The sequence below is a fragment of the Vanacampus margaritifer genome, chromosome 1 (genome assembly GCF_051991255.1).
Source record: "Vanacampus margaritifer isolate UIUO_Vmar chromosome 1, RoL_Vmar_1.0, whole genome shotgun sequence".
NCBI lineage: Eukaryota > Metazoa > Chordata > Actinopteri > Syngnathiformes > Syngnathidae > Vanacampus > Vanacampus margaritifer.
In genome coordinates this window covers 19,997,334-20,019,832 of record NC_135432.1, presented here as the reverse complement: position 1 = coordinate 20,019,832, position 22,499 = coordinate 19,997,334, and the positions used below count along the sequence as shown (strand labels likewise).

Sequence of the window (22,499 nt, the reverse complement as noted above, 5' to 3'; positions counted from 1 at the left end):
AGGGGGGGATTAGCATAGCTTTGAGTGACCGAGCTTTTGTCCGGCAACATCTGCAGCTCAAAGATTTGCCTCGCATCACTTCGATTTGCACATCAAAACAAGCTCTTGGTTGAAAGGCCGCACCTGCTTCAAAATCCCTGAACATCCTTGTTTATGTCTCTTCTTCAGGATGAATCCCAAATGGCAGCCGCGAAACGTCTCTTAAACGCGTTATTAGTTGGCGTGGCTATCCAGTTAAGCTCTCTCAGCAGTTGTCTTTATGATCTCATTAATTTGCCATTAGCATACGGAAGCTAGTTTCCCTTCAAGTGCTCGTGGAGCTGCAGAGCTTTCAATTATTTAAAGCTGGCTGAGCACTTCTACGAGAAACTGTTTTGTGTTCTTGCTAACCGCTCCTCATGAATTATTAATCCAAATGATAAGAGGAGAGGCCTGTTGAATCTCAGCAGTTTAATCAATGTTTTAACCTAATTAACACAGAAACAAGACGAGAGTGATTGTGGCCCTTGTTCTTAATGCTTGATGATTTTTAGGGGAATATTCAGCTGAAAATAACTGTTTAATTTTTTGAATTTTTTTTTTAAAAAGAGGCTAGTAGTAGTTGGTCTCACAATTAATTACTATACCTGTCACAAGAGATTACTGGCATAAATAGTATAACAAAAATATATTTGTAATTAATGAAACATTTGGATAATTTCACATGGCACCAATAATGACCTCTGAGCCTCACTGGCCTGGCAGATAAGATGCCCAGTTGTGGATATGCCTTTATTTGCATCACGAGTATTTATGTATTTATTTAGTCATTCAGTTATTTGTAATTTATTTTATCTTATTTCATTATATATATATATATATATATATATATATATATATATATATATATATATATATATATATATATATATATATATATATATATATATATATATATATATATATATGTGTGTGTATTTATTTATTTATGTATTTATTTATGAATTTATTTATTTATTTATTAAGTCATTCAGTTATTTTATTTATTTATTATCTATATATATATATATATATATATATATATATACATATATATATATATATTAGAGCTGTCAAACAATATTTTTTTTTGATCAGATTAATCACATCTTAGAATTTTGATTAATCACGATTATTCGCTTAATTAAAAAGGCTTTTCATTAACATTTTTTTGCCCGCCAAATTTAAAGAGCACTGTTTTCTGTTAATTCTTTTGACATTTAATGTTATGAGGACGTCTTCAACTACTATGGCAAGCCTTTTGATTTGTCATTTAGACTTTAGCCATTTAGAATGGTGCACTAGCCTGGACAGCTAATGCTAATTACAGTGGCTTTCCAACACCAAATAATATTTTAACGAGGTAATTAAAAAATATATATATCGTACAAAGATCTCATACTCATACAACACATTGGTGGAAAACTGTATTATTATTATTTTTCCCCAAATTGTCCTGCGTTTGATAAAGTAGTGGTTAGCGCGGCTGCCTGGAATTTGCATGAACTCCCACTACTCCCTTGGATATTAAAACAATTGAATTATTTTTAACTAAATGGATGATTAAATTGCAGTTAACGTTATACTTCTAAGACATTTAATGTTATGAGGACGTCTTCAACACTTTGATCCACTGCACACGCTCATCCACCTCTTTTTCTAATCAGTTGATTACTTGCATAATTTAAAAATAGAAAAAAAATGACCCCAATAGTTTGACGTGGACAACTATTCAATGCTTTACTTTAATGCATGTAGTTATGTTTATTGCTCAAACACAACCCGTGCTACCTTTAACGTAACCATCCTCTGTGTATATATATATAATTTATATTTTTACAATGTTCACTATTTCTTGCAGTAGATTGTTGTGTTTAACATGTTTAGTGGATAAGTAGACACTTCAACAATTAAAATCAAGGGGTATGAAGAAGTGACAAATATGCTGATCGATTAGTGCACCAAAATTGGCCTTACAGCTACAAATCAGGAGCTAGTTAATCCGAGAGCCAGTTAAACCGTAACACCGGCAGCTGCAGCCTGTTTCCCTTGACCGATGCTGCTTCCCCACCGGCGGCCTTATTGGGTTGTGGGGCTGCCGCTAGCTCATAGCTGTAGTTAGTTACATGCTCAAATGAAGTCGGTATCAGCTGCCGCATATGCATAGGAGTAATGGGCTCCTTTGAAAGGCCTCAGATGGAAACAATTTGTTATTTGCCTGCTAATTGGGTTCGCCCTCATGGAGAAGATGCAATCTTCAAGAACAGGAAGCATGGCAGACCCTGGTTCCAGTCTTTGAGGGAGACAGGAGGACGAAGGAAATACTTAGATAAGCTCTTAATGATCTATCCTGGAACAATAACCCCCAGACTCCCCGACAAACGTAGACGGTGTCATCTTTTGGCCCTGCTTTAATTCAGTTAAAGACTGGAGTCAACCAGAAGCTGGTTAAAGTCAACCTAATCCGATTTGATGCGATTTAATTTGTCCCTTGGTGTATTAAATTACTTTGATTAAAGGTTATGTTTGGAACATAATTAACCAAAAAGGGCAGCAGAGTTCAAACACAGTTCAAAAGAATCCAGTGACAGTCAAGTCAATTATAAGTTTACTGTCCAAGCTTTTTTTGGGGGGGGTGGGGGGTTTCTATAATCGGTTGTATTATCATACAGATAGAACTAATTTATAACTTTTAACTTTAAAGCACACACTTGTCAACTGCCATGCCGTTACAGTACATGGATGAATATACAAAGTAAGTCCTAACTTTTTTCTCAAATAATTTTCATGTTGCTTACTTTATTGTCAACGCCAAAGCATGTGCTATCAATACCTAAAATACTTTTGTTTTTGTGACGCCCACGATTTTTTTGTGAGCTTTAACATCATTGGATGCACGGGTGTCATATCTATGATGACGGTAAAGCCACTCAGTTCCCAGAATGCTTTGAGTGGTGCATAATTTTAGTTAATGAAGTTATTAGGCTGTTAATACTTCTGTGTGTTTGTGTTACATATAGGCCATATAGAAATCACATCTTTTAATGAGCACCTCTCAGCCGTGTATGCTTTTAGTTCCTGATGGTAGACCAGCCTCAAGATATTGGCTGTCGTCACAAGTTATCAGTACTTGCCCGTCCCATCTATAATACCATAAAATTGAGTCTATAGAGTGGATCACAATATAAGCCAGAGCCACTAAATAAAAACAACTGGACATTGTTAAAGTATAGTAAGGGCTGTTTACTGTTTCGGAAAGCCAATGCTTCAGCAGTTCTGAAGAGCAGAGACTGTTAGTATCTGTGCCAGTTAGTACAATTGTATGTTCCATTTGTGTTTAATAAAGGCGACAGTTGTTTGATGGTTTAATTAAAATGATTGCAATAATGATGCTAATTTGCCATTGTATGCTAGCATTAAGCTAGTGGACGGTAATGATCACGACACTGATTCTGTGTTGGAAGTAATTTGAATGAATATAAATGACAAATAAACCGCTTGAAGCAGGAACACTTTGCTTCTCATTTGGAGATCCGTTATCTATATAGTATATATAGTATATAATAGTGCATGTTCAGGGAGGGCACAACAGAGAGAAAACAAAAGATGGCAAACGTAGGGAATATGGATGAAGCGACACAAAATAACATGGTCATGAAAATACTGCTAGTGCCACAACAATAACAAGTTCCAGAATTTTAGGATTCTGCGGCTTGACTGCCTTTTTCAAGATGAGCGCGTTTAACTTGAAGGCTGCATCGTAAGCATCAGCGATATGATGAAAGTGTGTGTGTGAGCAGAGTATAACTGAATACCAATCCAAATGCTTCAATGTGTGTGGATTTGATTTAAGAGTTCATAAAAATGAAGAAAAAAAAATCTGGTAGTAGTTTTCAAGTTGGTTGGACCTTGAAGATATTTTGTTATGTTTTTTTTTATTTTATTTTTTACAACAACCTATTGTCTCATTCTGAATGTAATTTCCCTATCATAATCATAATTGTCTTTGTAAACACTCAGTGGTTTCAGTGAGGGGGTGTGGAGGACCTTCCCATCACAGGTGCTTTACCTCCGGGGATGCGTGCCCCCATGAGACTTTGTGACCTGAGGGAGGCTTTGTGACCCGTCGACTTGAGAAAAATAAGCCCAGTGGTCGTTAGAACTCACGTTTCAATGCTACAATTGCATCTCGTGGGTCACCTCATCAAAATCACACAAGTAGGCGAGCCACAGGGGCTTAAGTATTTGATGGTGGTGGTTGCATTTCTATACGAGACACTTCATAGTGTGTCATATTGTGTGTGTGTGTTTTTGTACACGTCTTTGTTGTGTCACCTGGGACAATGTGCTTCATTAAGTCAGCAAATGAGGTTTTGTATGCACACAAACTATGTGCATACACAAATGAAGCATTATGTTTTGGATACATTTGTGCAGAAAGTGGGATGTAACAAAGTCAAATATTTTGTAACTTTACTTTTGTAGATGTTTCTGGTGTCTTTACTCTGGTGTCTGTACTCAACTAACTACTTCACTACATTTTAAAGCATTTCTTTGTCGTCAAAATAGGCTCATTGCAAAACAAAACAAAACAAAACAGAGATGGCCAAGTCAACCGTGATCTTCCCCATTATGCCTTGTTTGAGGTCATTGGCTCCAAGAATGATTCTTCATGACTGTGTTATGTTTTGTGTCTGATTAATATTACATTTGTGAAATATGAGTTATGTAGCAAAATCCAGTCTTTTTTTTTATCCATCTCAGGGGGCGGCCATTTTGACACTTAAGATGACACACACACAGTTGCTCAGGGCTCAGGCAATGACCAATCACAAGTCACCTGTTTTCTGAAGCAGAGCTGTGATTGATTGTTGAATATGATCTGAGCAACAGTGATGTCATTTTCGCTCAATAGCAAGTGGCAAAATGGCCGCCTTCTGATGACAATGATAAAGACTGCTGGATTTGGTTGCTTATCTCATATTCCACTAACGCAATATTAACCAGAATACCGTATTTAGTCCAGCGGGGCTGCATAGAATATATTATTGTCAAATTTTAGGGGGTTTGGCTCCCCCTTTAACTCATTTGCTCCAAAAACGTATAAAAACGTTCTAATTAAATATTGCCATGGTCCCATGTGTGTGTGTTTTTTTTATGCTAGAGCATACTGAAGGCTTTGATGCAGACTCTGACCTGAAACGGTCGCTTAAAGCAATGGTAGTTATTACAAAAAAACGGCCAGCAGGTGGGTGCAGAGTATAAGAAACCAATCAGGGCCATGTTGTAACAAGCTCTTTTCCCCAACACTGATTTTTTCATGATTTTTTGTGCCAAGTTATCAAAACAAGTATTGTAAATAATTGACAGTAAAAATTCAAATACAAGTAGCCTACTTTTTTTCATTCAAGGATTCAAATCAGTTATTCAGCTTTAACCGGTCTTTTAGTTACACAAGTATATAATCTTATACTAAACATACTATTTTTATCACCTCTCACACACACGCATCCACAAGAGTGTGTGTGTGCGTCTACCACGCATACGATGAATGCAACTAGTGTGTGTGCGTGTGTGTTTGTGTGTGTGTATGCTTGCGTGTGCGCGCACGCTCCGGTGCCCTCTGATGTCTGATGAGCGCACTCCAAGGCTGACGATGCAGCTGGGAGCAGCATGAGTTCGCATCGAGCGGAGTATGACATGGTGTGTCAGAGAGCCGTGACCCTCGTTGTCGACCTCTGCCTGCACAACAGCACGCTGTTGGACCAGGACACGTGTCAGGACTTCCTCTTCCTGTTGTCCGGCCACGGCGCCAAGCACACGGATCAAGGTAAGGAACAAGTAGATCCTGAAGATGATGCGTGCGTATGTGTGAGGCAGACTGTTGAATGTTATTTGGCTGGGGTTTTTTTTCACCCTTTTCGCAGCATGCTGTTGTATATTAAGGTTCCCGTTTGCTCTGCTTGCGTTCGGAGTGCTGTTTTTAGAAGCCAGTGTCATTATAGAAAACACAGTTGACGAATTATCTTCTTTACTAAGCCAAAAATATTGCTGTCTTGAATCATCCAGTCAGTCAGACTTAAGTTTGTATTAAGTTCCTTGGAGGAGTTCATGGGCAGCACGGTGGAGTAATGAACTTGGGTTCGACTCTCGTGCTAGTGTTGGTTTTCTTTCTGTCACTTTCATCTATGTTAGATGTCACCTGTGACCCTCATGAGGACAAGCATTATAAAGGATGACATTAAATGTCATCATGCTGATTCTACATAAACTTGTGAAACAAGGCCAGTTAGAATGTCAGTGTTAACTCATTCACTGCCATTGACAGCTAAAGACGTCAAAAATTCATTGGAACTATTTTTAGTTTAGTTTAACATTTTTTTCCATTTTTGTTAACAAGAATATGAAAACTTAGATTAAAAAAAAAATACATTTAGAACAGATATAAAATTTGTGATTAATCGTGAGTTAACTAGTGAAGTCATGTGATTCCGATTATAAATTTTAAACGCCTGATGCCCCTAATTTTTAATAATCTTTTCTTTTTTTAAATTTTGTTTATTAAATTTTTTTAATTTTTAATAATGTTTTTTTTTTTAAAGAAAAAATTATAAAAAATTAGGGCCGTCGGGCGATTACAATTTTTAAACTATATTTTTATACTATATATATGCAATTTTTAAATTAATTGCATGACTTCACTAGTTAACTCATGATTAATCAAACAATTTATATCTGTTCTTGGTTTGCATACTTTTGTTAACAAAAGTGGGAAAAAATGTAAGACTAATACAAAATAGTTAAAATGAATTTTTGACGTCTATAGCCGTCAATGGCAGTGAATGAGTTGGTATGCAGTAAAACATTTAAAGTTAAATACAAGGCAATAACAGGAATAAATGGTCAAAATGTTAACAGAACTTTTTTTTTTTTTTACTAACAGCGCTGACAATGTTTACAGTCCATTTAGGTCTCTGTCAAAACTGTCCAACAATAAAACAGTCCAGCAAGTGATAACATGCTTTTTTTTTTCATTTTGTGAGTCACCTTACTTCACACAAAAAACATTGAACATTCTTTTTCTTGTCTTCTGACATTCTTCTTTGAACACTCCTTGCTCATTCTTTTGGAAAAAGTGTCACAAAAAAGGCCCTCATAAGCAAAACATGGCAAAAGTTCATCCCTTTTAGAGTTGGCCTCTTGAGGACTTCAGAGACCAATTTTTCCCCAAAATCGAGGGGAACATTTAAGACCTCAATTATGCATTTTTTCCATTATAATCTATTAGGGATGTAAAGATATCCAAACAACACAATACGATATTATCACGATATTAAGGTCATGAAGATATTGTGGGGAGGCTGGCGATTTTTAAAAAAGGTCACAATATTGTAAAAAAAGAAAAAAGAAAAAAGAAAAAAAAGAGCTCATACCAAAAAAAAACAACAACAAAATATTGTGCTTTTGTACATAACAGCAATGCATATAAACAACCTACAATCTCTAATAACACTTAATATTTAGGCACTTACTTGCTAATGCACGCACATATTGAGTTCCTCCACATATTGACTCGATTCACATGCATATTACGTTTCCCGCCATCTGACCATTAGCGTGGATTTTAAACATAGAAGGGCCAAAACATGCCTTGTGTAAACTGCACTAAAAAACTAGCCACCAGAGGGTGCTAGAACTGCAGATATAAACAGATATAAACAATATAATTCAAAAATTTAATAAAAAAATTAATCAAAATCAAAATAAAAACAACTAAAGCAAAAGAGGCCTGCAAATCCTTCGATGTGATGCACAGGTTGGTTTTCACCTGATTTATCGTTTGTTTTGTGGGTCTTGCTGATATTTTAGAAGGTCGTCCACTTCTAGGCAGGATTGTAGTAATTTTCAGTGTTCTGGATGTGCAGATGATCTGCTTCACAGTGGAATGATGAAGTTCTTTTTTTTTTTTTTAGATGACTTAATAGCTTTCCCCAGACAGATGTGTTGTCACTACCCACTTCCCGAGGTCCCCTGAAATTTCTCTTCCTCTCAGCATTACATTACATTACCTGTATGGGTTCACCTGGGTAAGACTACAGTAAAGTGATGTGGTTTTGTCTCTGTTTCAGTCAGTTATGCACAATTTCTTTGCTAAACCTTTCATTTCATTGGTCCATTTCAGTGGTTAGTTTAGCTTCCAATTTGTCCAACCTGATCCTACTTGACTGCTTGTTTTAAACAATGCAGCTCAGGGTTCACTTACTTTTGCACCTACATGAATTGACCAAAAATTAATTTAGTTTTGACTACACAATTGATAAAAAAAAAGAAAAGAAAAGAACAATGCATTGAAATGCTAGATTTACACCTGTTATTTCATATAAAACGTAATGGTTCAGATTGAACAACAAAATCAGGTTCAAACAATTTGAAAATCCAAATTGCTTAAGAGGTTCACAAACTTTTGAGCAGCACTGTATACAGTATATATATATAGATATATGATATTTATTATTATTTTCACTTGTATTTATTTATTTATCTATCCATCCATTTTCTTAAGTGCTTGTTCCTCACAAGGGTCGCGGGGTTGCTGGAGCCCATCTCAGCCAGCTACGGGCAGTAGGCGGGGTACACCCTGAACTGGTTGCCAGCCAATCACAGTTATTTATTTATTCATGTATTTCTTTTCATTTAATTTATATATTTTTGGCAGTTTTGGTCCTCCATAGCAACAGCATAACGAAAACGTAATTAATAATCCAAGATTTCATGTGAACAGCACTCAAGTTGGACATTTACTTCAACACATGCTTGTTCAGACAAAAGTTGGAAATTGTTCGTTCTTGACACTCAGGCTTAGCAAGTTTTTGGTGGGAAACCCTGAAATTGGTGTGCAGAAAACAGTTCAAATCAATCATTAAGTCATGCATTATACTAATAAATGACAAAAAATGTTGTGATGTTCATGTAGCACCTTTCAAGGTGGTGGCGGCTGTCAGATGTCCAAAAGTGAAACAAGTGTTGTCAGGATGTGAAATCGGAAAGTTAATTGCTGTCAGCAGGTGCAATCCAAGATGCTTTACTGCTTTACTGCTTTACTGGGCCGCCTTTTCGGCGCCGGCGCATGCCTCACCGTTCCTGGTCGTCTACGCTGTCATGCTGCATCATTCTCAGTTTTATTGTATGTCGCGGCGCCACGGGCGGCCACTACACCAAGCTGCCGTTTCACGTGATGTCTTCCCGTTGATGTCAACAATTTCTGTCAGATGGATCTTCAAGATGACAATACTTGTGGTGATGTTGAGGTATAGGTTTCGAGTCGGCTTTGGATGTCACTTCCTATATATTTCCCATAACGCGTACTGTGAACCGACTGTCCCACTTAGACAGATCTACTGCATGCGTGCACTGCACTGCACACGCTTACTCAGCCAATTTAGCCAGTCACATTGCAGACATTTGGAAGTTGAAATACTGCTGTGTCATATGTTGCGACCAAAGTCACCAAATGCCTAAAAGATGATCCTGAGCAGGTATCATTCGACGTGGAGTGTGTTAAAGGATTTTTCATTGCCCGATCTGTTTGGAAAACAAAGCAAACAAATAGTGAAGCAACTGGTTGTGTTTGCGTGACCACTGGTGTGTGAATGTGTGTGTGAATGTGAGGCATTGTAAAGCGCGTTGGGCACCATGTGGTGTAGTTAAAGTTCTATCTAAAAAGCAACCCATTTGCTATTTTATCATTTCACAGTGGCGGGCTGCGCATTTATTGCGTGGGGGCTTCAGTAGGGACTTTTCCAACTTAACGCAGCCACTATCATGCCACAATAATAGAAAGCAACACTACTTTACAAAAAGGCAAAGGCAAAGCAATACAGTATGAAACTGAATGCGACCATTGGGGCCAGTTCTTCATGTGGTTCTTTAGTAAAAAAAAAAAAAAAGATGACACAGATAAGACATTTTTGTAATTTTCACTCCAAATTTTGTGTAAAGAAAAGGCAATTGATATTGCTTTATGTTGCATCTCTCACGGTACATTATCAATACACCAGAAGCGGATGTGGATATTGCGTTTGCCCGATGTTCATGCACATTAGTAAATAAATAAATAACATTATCGCAATGTGGATGAATTTGGATATTCTCCACGTTATGTATAAAACCAACACATGGGAAAAAAAATGTTTTTAAACATTGCTGCTACAATTATTTTTCTTTTTCACATTTTCTCCGTTTTAACAAATGGAGTGTTGACACCCTCACATAATAAGTCAAGTTTTGAGAATGTAATTGATAATGGAAATGTAATTTCACTGAACCGAGTCTGAATGATGCATGCAGGATAAAACCAGGTAGCATAATTACCAATGTTGCAGTTTACATGTTTAAAAGGGAGTAGGAAGAAGTTGAAAATTCAATAAATACAATAATAGGAATAATAGGAAAATGTATGAACCTGTTGGTGTATACAACTGCACTTTGACATGTACGTACATTTGCAAATGTACATGTAATTCATGGGCATACACCATAATAATTCATCCTCATACTCACATATACAATTTTCATTACACTCATACTGATACATGTAAAGAAATGACACCATTTCTGCTGTTTTGCCAGCTCAAGTCTGATTTAAATAATTTTCTTGAACTTTGCTTTTAAAAATGTTTTCAAACTCAACAAGTGACTTGCATCTTTTCAGGTCAGTACCAAAATTATTCTACAAATTAACACCTCTTACTGAAAAACACTTTTGCTTAATATTTGTTCTTGCTTAGATTTTTTTTGTAGACACTTGTGTAACCCATATGTCATAAAGACTCTTTCTAGTTTCTGAGTACTATGGCAGAGTAGATTGTTGTATGCTTTATACATTATTTGTGCTATTTTAAACCCAACTAAGTCATGAAATGTCATTGTATTTAATTTAATAACTAGGGAATGTGTTGGTTCTGCATATTTTGATCGATTAATATTCTTTCGATTCTTATGGCCCTTTTTTTGCCGTTTAAAAACCGGGTCGGTATTTGTTTTATATGTGTTTCCCCAGATTTCCACACAATAAGTCAGATATGGTAATAATTATGAACAGTATAATGTGTATAATGATTTCTTATTCAGGATATCCTTTGTTTTAGAAAGTTTCAGGCCTAGCACAGACCCTTGGGGAACTCCATGAGTAATCTTCAAGTGTTTTGATTATATATTGTTTAACTGCAAGTACTGATATCTATTGTCCAAATAACTTTTCATTTATTTATATGCTAAACCTCGTATGCCATCTCTCTCTATATATATCTGAATGATAAATTCTACTCACATGCAATGTCAAGAAAATGCAATGCTTTGATTACATCTTGAGCTTTGTTTGAGCTAATGTTATTTACTATGGCTTAATTGTGTTCAGTCCCCTGTGTTATGTCGACAAGCATGTACTTGTTGAATCACGGTATGATCTAAAAAACAAACAAACAAACAAAAACATTATAACACTGCACCGTAACGTGAGGAACCTTCCAATTTCTTTTTGAAGTTACCGAGGCCGAGAGAAGTAAGAAAACGATTTCAACTTTGTGATGGGTTTGGTGGAGATGTCTGCTTCGCAGTCACTACCTTTTCTTACTTAATTGTAGTTCATCTTGATTCTTTTGATTTGCTGAAGGCCAATGCAGCCCAACGTACATCTTCATCTCATTTGGTGATGGGTCACGTGGTTGGGAGCTGCCGATTAGTCTCATCACTGCGGGGCCTGAAGCCCGCACTAATGTCAAACCTCATTTGGCTCATCGCTCCCTCTTGAGCTTTGAAATCGTGCGTCTTTGCTTCATGTTTTTGACATAGATTCATGTTGAACTGTCATGTCCAGTCTAGTCTAGTCCAGTTGAGTCCGGTTGTCTTTGAATTCTTTACACCACGTTTTGATCAGCGATGTCATCATGAGTTATCATAGCGGTCTGATCTTGTCATTGTCTGCAGTCCAAAGACTACGCAGAATTCACCACACATCTTGAAGTTGGCAATGTGAGTTTGCGCCGTTGTGGGAATGAACACAGCTGATTTACTTCCCGTCCAATGGAAGCGGCTCCTCTCATTCTCTCTAAATTCAGTACATGAAAGGTCTACCTTCCATGATTTGGTAACTAGCATAAGATATGGTTGAACTAGCCAGTGGTCATGTCAGGCAAGCGCTATTACAAGGGATATTCATCACCTGCTCAGAAGACTCAGGGAGTCTCAGAATCTCCAGAAGCCTCCAAAAAAAAACACACAAACATTTGCTAGATTTGTGGTGGGGTCTGGAAACGTTGCTAAATAACAGTAGCCGCTTGCTTGCCTTTTCAGTATCACAGCTAACCTCTTCCAAGAGTTGCTCATTTGTTTTTAATTGACTACAATAAAATCACTAATTAGAGATTATGAAACTTTACACACCCCAACTAATTTTTTCCAGCGTGGTTGTGAGGAAATAAGAGACCCTATTTATTGACCAATTAGTTCAGTCCCTATTGTGCTTAGGCTGTCACATGACCTGACCACACCCACCTGCTGCTGCTTGCAAAAGCTAATCAAAAGCTAATCTGCAATATCGATGTTTACACATGAGAGCTGTGAAGTCTCGGAATTCTTAAATTGAGCCGGTGGAGTTCCTGAATCAGTGTGGGAAAACGCACGCACGCACGCACGCACCCGAGCTCATTAAAAATTCCACTTCCATTATCAGCTGTATGGTCTTGAATTGAGCGGCCTTATTTTTGATCACATTTATTCCCCCCCTTTGAGCTTGATTAGGCAGGACCTTGGTTGGAAGAGGACATTTGCATCAGCTGTGGTTCAGCACTGCAACAGGCTGCATCGCATCTGCACAAAACAACAAAACAAACACAAACACAAAGAAATAAAGTGCAAGGTTGCCATTAGAAGCTTAAGCATGCACAATATGTAAAACGCTGTGGGACAGTTCACAGTACTTTTTTTCCCTCCATTATTCAAATACTGTGCTCATAAAATGTTTTGTTGTTCTCATGAAAAATATCCTTTCACACAAATGTTATTGCGTATCAAAACAATTCTCTCTTCTTACATACAATATGAATGCTGAAAGCAAAGCTCTTACAGTTCATCAAGTTTATTGGGGCAATAATTTGAGATAAGCATTCAACCTGATTTTACTGTGCATTCCAAAAAAAAAAATCTTGTAAAAAAAAAAAAAAAAGTAGTAATGTAATATTGATTTATTTTCTCTGAAGGGCAGAGATGCGGGGAAGTTCATGTTACAGCTTTTTAGTAATAATTGTACCATAAGAATAATAATACGAACTTTGATGTATACATTGTCTTTCAACTTAACAATAATGAGGTAATGCATATACAGTATACAGATGTGGAAAGGAAGTGATCACTGCAAAATGATTAATTTCTTTGAATTAGCATTTTATACAGTCGGTGCAGTATGTTTGAGTAAAATGCACATTGTTGTTCTTCTTTGTAACTCTCAAATTCCAAACAAATATATTTAAAGCATTTATTTTTATTTTTTGCAAAGGCAGTGCAGGAAAGTAATGGCGGCCACACAAAATATTGACTCTTTGAGGCCAATTTGGAAAATTTCCCTAACAGGTGTACTCGCTTTTGTTGCCATTGGTTTAGACAGTAATGAATGTGTATTGAGTGGACAGTAAATGTGTACTATTATAAAAAAATATAATCAAATATTGACAAAAATATGGTGTGCTCACTTTTATGAGATATTGTATATTTATATATGTATTCATATCTTGATGGGGAGCCTGACAAGGTGAACAAGGTTTGGGTTGATGTGCTGCCAGTCTTTTGAGTGGGTGAGAATGTGAAAATGCGAAAAAAGGCTTATTTGAGGATATCGTGGCCTCCTTCAATCCCTAACATGCTCCTTGACACACATGTACAATTGTACAGATGCTCAAAACTGGACACGTGTCAAAGAGGTCAAACTGCTCTTGTGGGAACAGGAAGCAATACGGGGCCTATTTCTATCCACATGGATGTGCTTAAGACAAAAGTCTAACAGCGATTTGAATACCAAAGAAGCGTTTGTGTGAATAGCATTACAAATGCTCATCTCTTGCTCTCGCTGCACCTTTGGCTTCATCTTCACGCTCGTCTTTAACATTCAGACGTGACTGGGATGTCCTTGAAGGGGCAAATTATATGTTGTCTTCTGCGTGAACTCTGGAGGATAGAATCAGCTACTATGAATAACCATGCCACGCCAAGCTATGAATAAAAATCTTCTTTCTTCGCTGCGCATCTCAGAACATGCCTCTTCCATGACCTACCAAAGTAGTTAAGTGCATGTGCTCAATATTATACTCAGAGGTCGTCTATGAAAAATGTATATATGAGTGCTGCTAGCATGGCTGCAGAAGTTAACGGGTGGGTGGGGTAGGGGGTGGGGTAGACCATATGCTGCACACTGCTTCAAATTGGTCTACAAGAGTGTCATCCCAGAAAGACGCCTCTTCTAAAGATGATACCATCTGACATGGATTACCGGAACCCTGTCTTGCGGTCTGATGAAACCAAGATAAGCTTATTTGGTCCAGATGATGTCAAGTGTGTGTGAGGAGTACAAAGACACGTGTTTCTTGCCTATAGTCAAGCGTAGGAGTGTCACGGTCTGGGTCTGCGTGAGTGCTGTTCGATAAGGGAACCATGATTGCCAGTTTGCACTGTGACGAACTGAAGCAGAGCATTGATCTCTTCCATGCGGAAACTGCGCCCAGGGAAGTATTTCAACATGTGACAGTGACCTCAAACAATTTTTACCTAAATAACGAGTACATCAGGTTTATTTGATATTTTCCATTCATGTATATCGTAAACAATTTCATGTAACTATAAATATGGTTATCGAGCTGAAAAGGTAAAAGTCTTAGTCCTTATCCTAATCTTTCATGTTTCGCAATTGGAATGATGTAAAGCCCAAAGCGTGAGTAGTATTATCAACAACTGCACTGCTTAAGCCAAGTCATCACACTGGCCCACTGGTCAGAAGCTTGCTTGTTTTTAATTGACTGAGGACTCCTCAGGCTGGAATTGTGCACAGCTGAGAGCAAAGGACTAGTAAACACAACAAAGCGTGAGATGACTTTTCTGTCCCAGTGTGCATCACCACAGCAGAACAGTACGACAAGGATTTGACTTTAAGCAGCTAAGAATAAATAAATAAATAAATAAATAAATCTCGTTGGTCATTGTGATGCTCATGGTGGATGAGCAACTAGATGACTATAATTTTTTTTTGCGGCTCAGATAATGGATGTATGGATTTTCCAGGGTATTTTTTAGGCTTTTCAATTCCATAGTATTACTTCAAATAGTAGAATTGGCACATAAAAAATGGATGGGTAGTGTTAGGAAGGACACCTCTAAATTGTGTGCAACAACTCTAGCAGACACCATCTATCTAAATAAAGACACCTCTCATAGCACTTTTTTTTTTAGTTCACCTAAAAGGGGGTGGGGGGTTAGGTAGTGTCACAACCTTTACTATTTTGAATACACCATATAAAAAAGACTTATGCAAAGCGCTATAAATTGTTTTCACATTTATTTCTAGTTCATCACTGTCTGCTCTGCACTCAATTTGATGGCATTGTAGTTTTTATTATCACATCACAACGTAATGGTTCCCCAAAATTTTGGCACAGTATGCTACTTTATATTGAACTTGGTCATAACCTTTCTTTGATCCCTTTGTTTGGCTGTGGGAAATCACAAGGTTGAACTGCCTCAGCGTTTTGATACAAGTGACCAAATATGGTCCTTACTTATGATATAGTTACACAATTAATTGACTTTGCCAGTCAAATGACAAATAAAAGCATGTTTTATTTAAATTATTTGCCTGCGGGGCTTCATTAAAATGATTTATTTGTATACTGTGGACTTCCTTAGTCATAACATGCATCTGAAAAGGTTTGCAATATCAGAATATGTGGACAAGCATAACTCCGATGCACAAGAGCCAAAATATTTGCAACAGTGCGCATTCCTAACGAACTGCGTGTTTATTAAACTGGAAAGAATATGAGAGCACGCATCAGTCAAACTGACTCGATGAGAAGGTGTAAAACATAACCGGCTTGATGAGAAGAAGTCAAGTGTGAAGTGTGAGGTGCTGACAGCTTGAGGATAATGAGGAGGAGAGCTGTTATTAAAAACTGTATTTGTTAATTAGGCAGTCACACAAAGTGAACCATTATATGTCCACAGCGCCATTGGCTCACAAAATGTCGCAATGATGGTGTCATAGGTTCTATAAGGAGCTAATCAAAGACTGAACACCCCCCCGTACACAGCACTTAAAGAGGATTACTCACCTGACTCTGCAGGCAGCGTGGCTTCAGTTCCCACTCAGGGATGTTGTGAAAGTGTCAACGTCTATATAGTATGTGCCCTGTTATTGACAGGTAACCAGGTTAGGGTGCAATTTGCATTTTGCCAGCAACTTCAGCGTTATTAAAGAATGTATGGATAAAATAACCTTTATTTGTTACTAATTATGGCTTGTTTGATTTGAAAAATTCATCTGTCAAACATCATTGGTAAACATCCACTACTGCCAATTTTGTTTGCCTCTTATCTTTAGATCTATTAACACACATTAACTCATTCACTGCCATTGACGGCTATAGACGTCAAAAATTCATTTGAACTATTTCTATTAGTTTAACATTTTTTCCACTTTTGCTAACAAGTGTATGAAAACTAGATTTTTTTTTAAGTTAAGAGTTAACTAGTGAAGTCATGCAATTAATTACGATGACACATTTTAATTGCCTGACGCCCTAAATTTTTTATCTTTTTTTTCTTTTTTAAATCGTTTTTTTTTTTAAAGAAAAGATTATTAAAAAAAATAGGGGCGTCGGGTGATTATTATTTTTTAATTCTAATTAATCGCATGACTTTACTAGTTAACTCACAAATAAAAAAAAGAAAAGAAAAGATTATTAAAAATTAGGGGCGTCGAGTGATTACATTTTTTAATTGTAATTAATCGCATGACTTCACTAGTTAACTCACGATTAATAAGGAACTTTATATCTGTTCTAAATGTGCAATCATTTTTTTTCTAGGTTTTCATACCTTTAACAAAAGTGGATTTTTTTTTTTTAAATAATAGAAATTGTTCAAATGAATTTTTGACGTCTATAGGCGTCAATGGCAGTTGATGAGTAAATAACATAAACATCAATGTTTCTGTAAACTGTCACAATATCAATTTCTAGCAGTAAATCAGGCATATTAGTTGGACTGTAGAACTGGAAGCGTTTGGTTTCCTACAACAATCACGCTGGACGGAACCTTTCCCATTTCCTGGCATCTTTGTCTGCTTCCAGTAGTTTTCAGTTGTCCTGCCATTAGCAGTCCCCTGAGGAAACATGACCCACAAGATGCACGAACGGGCGGAGGGGACAAATTGAATAAGGGCCTCATGACAACGGACCGGAGGGCTGAATCAAGTAAGCGCTCATGTAGATTTACGAGCTCACCTTTGTCAACAGGGTGGCATCTTTTCCACAGTGCTTCATTAAGGCGCACAAAGACACAACTGCCCCCAGCCAGCCCTTCGTGTTAGCCCACAACTGGAAAACAAAAGTTGTTGGCTTGATGTGACATTTGGCCCTCTGACGGGCGCAAAAGTCGTCACCTGAGCTGATGAAAACTGATGGCATGACCTTAGATATTGTCTGGTGGAAAAGTGCACTTCATCATCTTAAAAATCATCTTCAAAGATCCTCCTCAAAATGTCACCAACTAACAATTTTCATGTGTAGAGTTGAAATTCTATAGGAAAACAACCTAGTTTCATTCAGTGTATGTTTATAAAAGTGAATGGCATTTTTATGTCGAATTGTGGCATGCCTAACTAAGATGTGGGAAAAGCAATAGGCATGTGCCGGAAGTTGGTCAACCCCATGTGACACAGATGTGAAGCCATTCTCCCAAATAGTGCTTTTATGACTAAATACATATAAGCATTTTCTGTTTCACATTTTTTAGTTATTTGTTTAAGAGTGTAACTTATTTTTACAAATGATAGACTAAAGCATGTTGCAGCTTATGTATAAAAGTCGCCACCGTAGGAATGAACTGCAGTATGTTTTTGTTATCATATGGGAAGAATCTGAACAAATCGGAGGTTGACTTTTGTGGTGCAATCTAGTTGAACTCTTCATTCTAGTCAGGGCCTTAAGACACAATATTAACCCTCATCCTAGTAAGAAGTACATTTTTGCATACCAGTCATATTGTTTTTTTCTTCACATGTTCACTTTTTGGATCATTCAACATTTTCTTTTTTTCCCCCAAATTGTGAGTTCAAATCTCATTGCAAGCCCTCCTGTGTGGAATTTGCATGTTCTCCCCACACTTGTGTGTTTTCTTTGTGTGCTTTGGCATTCTTCCACATTCCAAAAACATACGTCACAAAAACTTATAAAAACGTTGTATTTTAAATATTACCATGGTCCCAAAGATGTATTTATACGTTTTTTTTATGCTAGAGCACATAGAAGGCTTTGATGCAGCATCAGAACTAAAGAGAACGCTCCAAGCCATGGTATTTATTACAAAAACGGCCAACAGGTGGCAGCAGAGTATAAGAGATCAACCAGGGCCATGTTGCAAAAAGGTTCTTTTCCCCATCGTTTTAAACAGATTTGTGAATAATGATGAAACTTAGCTATATTTTAATGCTAATTGCTGCAAAATGGAAAGAGATGGAAATATCCTCCCCCCCTTTTGGTAGGTTCCATGTTTTTATAGCCATAGAACACAATATTCTGCGGGCCTTGCAAAATCTGTCAAAATCCAGTAAAACAGCCGGGAACGAAGGGGGTTGCTTCATTGAAAATGTCTGGGAGTGAATGAGTTATAGATGCTTAATTGCCTATATATGTGAATGTGAGTGTGAATTGTTGTTAAATCATGGATGCCTTGTAATCAGGGGTGAAAGTGGCTAAAATTTCTTGCTGGAACTCCCTAACATAAAGGGTGCTGCGCAGCCAGAATGTTTTTTTATTTTTAAATGATGTGCAAAATAGCAGATAACAAAAACACGTCAGATACTCAGAGAACAAAGCCGGTAGACAGAACTCCATGGGATAAATGAATAATAGATATGGTTGGAAACGGATTACGCTACACAAGCACACTGGAACAATTGAGAAGCACTTTATGCTATGTTTACACCAAAATAGGGGGAAACGTTCCGCTGTCGTGCCAAAAGTATTTACCGTCGTACAAAAATGGCATCCCCTGCCATGAGATATTGTAACTTTTACCACAGAAAAGTGGAGATTCTTCGAAAAGGTTCCTTGTAAACAGATATTTGAACTTCAAACATCTGCAACAAAACAGAAAAACAGTAACATTCAGTCGTCTGAGCTTTTTCTATGAGATTTCCTACTGCGTGTGTGGTCATTGAATGCAGCGCGAGTGCTTGCTTTTCTTTTGCTTCTCCGCGATAAATATTGTGTATGTGTGTTTTTATGTATTCATTGAAAAACAAGCGTTGTACCCGCAGGAGGGGAGGAGACCAGTGCAGTCCAAAGTTAGCTGGTATAGACTCTGCTTACCCTAATTAGGACAAACAGTATAGAAAATGTATGGATGGCTTATTTCGTGGACAAATGGCTTGAGTCAATGTGCTGACATGAAAAACTGCATACTGTATCTACATTACGAGGTGCAGCAGGCATACTTTTTGAATGGTCAAAATAAGAGCAGCCTACCTAACCCCAGTCCAGCCTTACATCTATTAACCTAACCCCTGAACGCTAACCTTAAATCTTTTGATATTGTATCATACTGGAAGATACTGTACAATATATATTTTTAGGCAACAAGTATGATCACATTTGCACACTTGGCTATGCAGGAAGCCATGATACATTATTCAAGTCACACACAATTAAATTTGCATATCTCATTTATCTTTCCCATGCAAGATAAATATTCTGTTGTAGATTGTCTAAGCAAATCAAAATTACTTCATCTTAATTAATTCCCGGGCAGATTTTGCTCCGTAAATAAAAACGACAACAGTTAAGCAGTTTTTTCTCTATTCATTGCACCATCTACCAAACTCTTTTTACAAAATTCAACCATAAATGAATAAGATTAGTGAATGAATAAAATAATTAATTCCAATGTCTAATCAATCACATAATAAGACCTTCATTCACCGTACAGGCAATATTTTAACATAGCCGTCTACTCTTTAGTCATTGCTCCTTCTTGTCAAACATCGCAAACTAATGGACTCAAATGCATCACACCTGGAACACAATGTTCAAATCAAAGTTCTTAAAAAAAATGTCAATGTCAGCTCCGCCTCTCATCACTTAACAGAACTAACGCTGCTGGCAAACATCTCCAACTTCCTTTGCATGCTGGGGGGAAAAAATGTTATGACAGTTTGATAACCAGCAAATTTGACATGTTGAATCGGCGTCAGGCTTAGGGGGCATTCGATCACTGTGATTGGCTGTTAGCTGGCGAATCAGCGCACGGGGCAAGAAGAGCAAGTGACAACGCGGATAAACAGTACTCAACTCAACTTTGTGGTTTTTCAGGACAGCGCATGTGAATATCAAAGTCCCCAATGAAGAAGATATGAAGATTTGCAAAGTCGTGCATTTTGGAGGTCGGTAAATGACACAGCACAGCACAGTGATAGTTTGGCCGACTTCAAAGAAGGTGGCTTCAAAGCTGTGATCGATGTGATAAATAGACATCGTTTGCATAAAAAAACAACAACAACTAATAATCGTCGTTCCTCCACCTCGGCCCGAGGTCCTCGGAGCGTCTAAGTAAGCACAGCCAGACGGTAGTAATTCAATCATAGCGGTGGACTCACAAGTGACAGTCCAGGTTTCCGTCAAGCAGAGGAAATCCAAGTTGTTGGAAAGGAAAATCTCCCTCAAAATAAACGTTTTGTTTGTCAAAGACCGCGCATTTAACAGCGCTATCCTTGTGGGAGCAGCAGGGGTGCATGGCCCTTCCGTCCGGCAGTCTCGAGGAGGCTCCTTCAAAAGCTGGAGGTCGGCACCGCGTCCAAAACACGGAGGGCAGCACGGCCGAAGCTTTTCGGGTGAGCAGCCAGGAGTCCATAAGGTCCGGGATACGCCCACAACGGAGTACATCCATGCGTTTGGAAACGAGAAGGGGACGAAGCTTGTTCCAGCGCCCGTTTTCGCTTCACCAGCTGGCCGCCGCGTATGTTTATGTTTTTATATCTCGCCCCCGTAAAGAGACCGACGTCTGGGCCGATGCCACGCGGGTAGGCGTCGGTCACATTTGGCCGATTAAGGATTGGTGTATCTAGGCCTTAACATTCCTGTGTCACTAGTACATGCGACAATATGCTATGATTCATTCTTACCTGAATCTAAAAACTCACATTTTTTTAATGCCGTCTTTTTAATTAGCATCTCAATTCAAGTCACCGCTGATTTGTAGACATCTGTCGTTATTACATATATTTTTATAAAGACATTGAATATGCAATCAGAAGTCATGAAAAATAATGACAACCAAATATAAATGCTATTTTTCAATTGTTAGGAAGGACTTTTGTGGGGGGGATGCTTGTTGTAAGGCCTAACTACAAAAAGTGATGAAAGTTTGTCATTTTGGTACAGAATTACAGCTAAAAGGAGTTGAAGAAATCCATTTAGCAAAAACATGAAATAGACACACTTGATTTACTTTAGGGCCTAATCATTTAATGAATTTCAGAAGTGACAAAAGCCTTGGCGGAGGTATGCACTCTCTCAGTCCTCGTGTTCTATATTTTTAAATATGTTTCACATTTGCAGTATGTTTTTCATTAGTGTCTCCCTCTGCGTTTGCAGCCTAAAATGTAAGCACTTATGAAAAGTGTCAAGATCGTCAGTCGAGTGTGGCACTAATTTACATGTTATCGGTGATGACCTGCGGGGGTCAGGTATGGAAATCTCAGTATGTAAATATGTTTCACAGTCGGTAACTCATCCCCTGCGACATCATTGCCCCGGTCTTTGACAAGCAAATTCCCAGCCAAGCGTGTAATTACCAACAGGGGTGGCCACGGCGGCAGTTCAGGCGGCGGCGTGTGCCAGCCGAGTGGTAACGAATCACCTGTCAGAGTTGGCGGTGGCCGAGCACAGGCACTAATACTTTCGATCTGCCACTTTGTAATGAAGACTAATAAGAGAAGCGTTGCTAAGTGATTAATCAAACTGTTCAAAGCATCATTATTTAACTGGAAGACCCCGCAAAATATGTTCTTTTAGCGAGTACTACTTTGGATGAATATCTTCCATTTTTCTGTTTGTGAATGCGCAATACAATGCATTGGCATTACATTTGAACTTTACATTGAAATCAGCACACATTTCATAGATTACTGTATAATTATTCCGCCACCCGTTATTAGCTGAGGT

The 22,499-nt window shown here is 37.8% G+C and overlaps 1 protein-coding gene across 1 annotated transcript in view; it reads left to right on the top strand.

Moving 5' to 3' along the window:
* Nucleotides 1-5,679: 5,679 nt before the first annotated feature.
* syt6a (synaptotagmin VIa) overlaps nt 5,680-22,499 on the top strand; it is an 84,359-nt gene continuing 67,539 nt past the window's right edge. Inside the window, exon 1 of the mRNA XM_077585107.1 lies at nt 5,680-5,848. Within this exon, the coding sequence (XP_077441233.1) occupies nt 5,692-5,848 (157 nt within the window). The 5' untranslated portion in view covers nt 5,680-5,691. The remainder of the gene's footprint in view (nt 5,849-22,499) is intronic.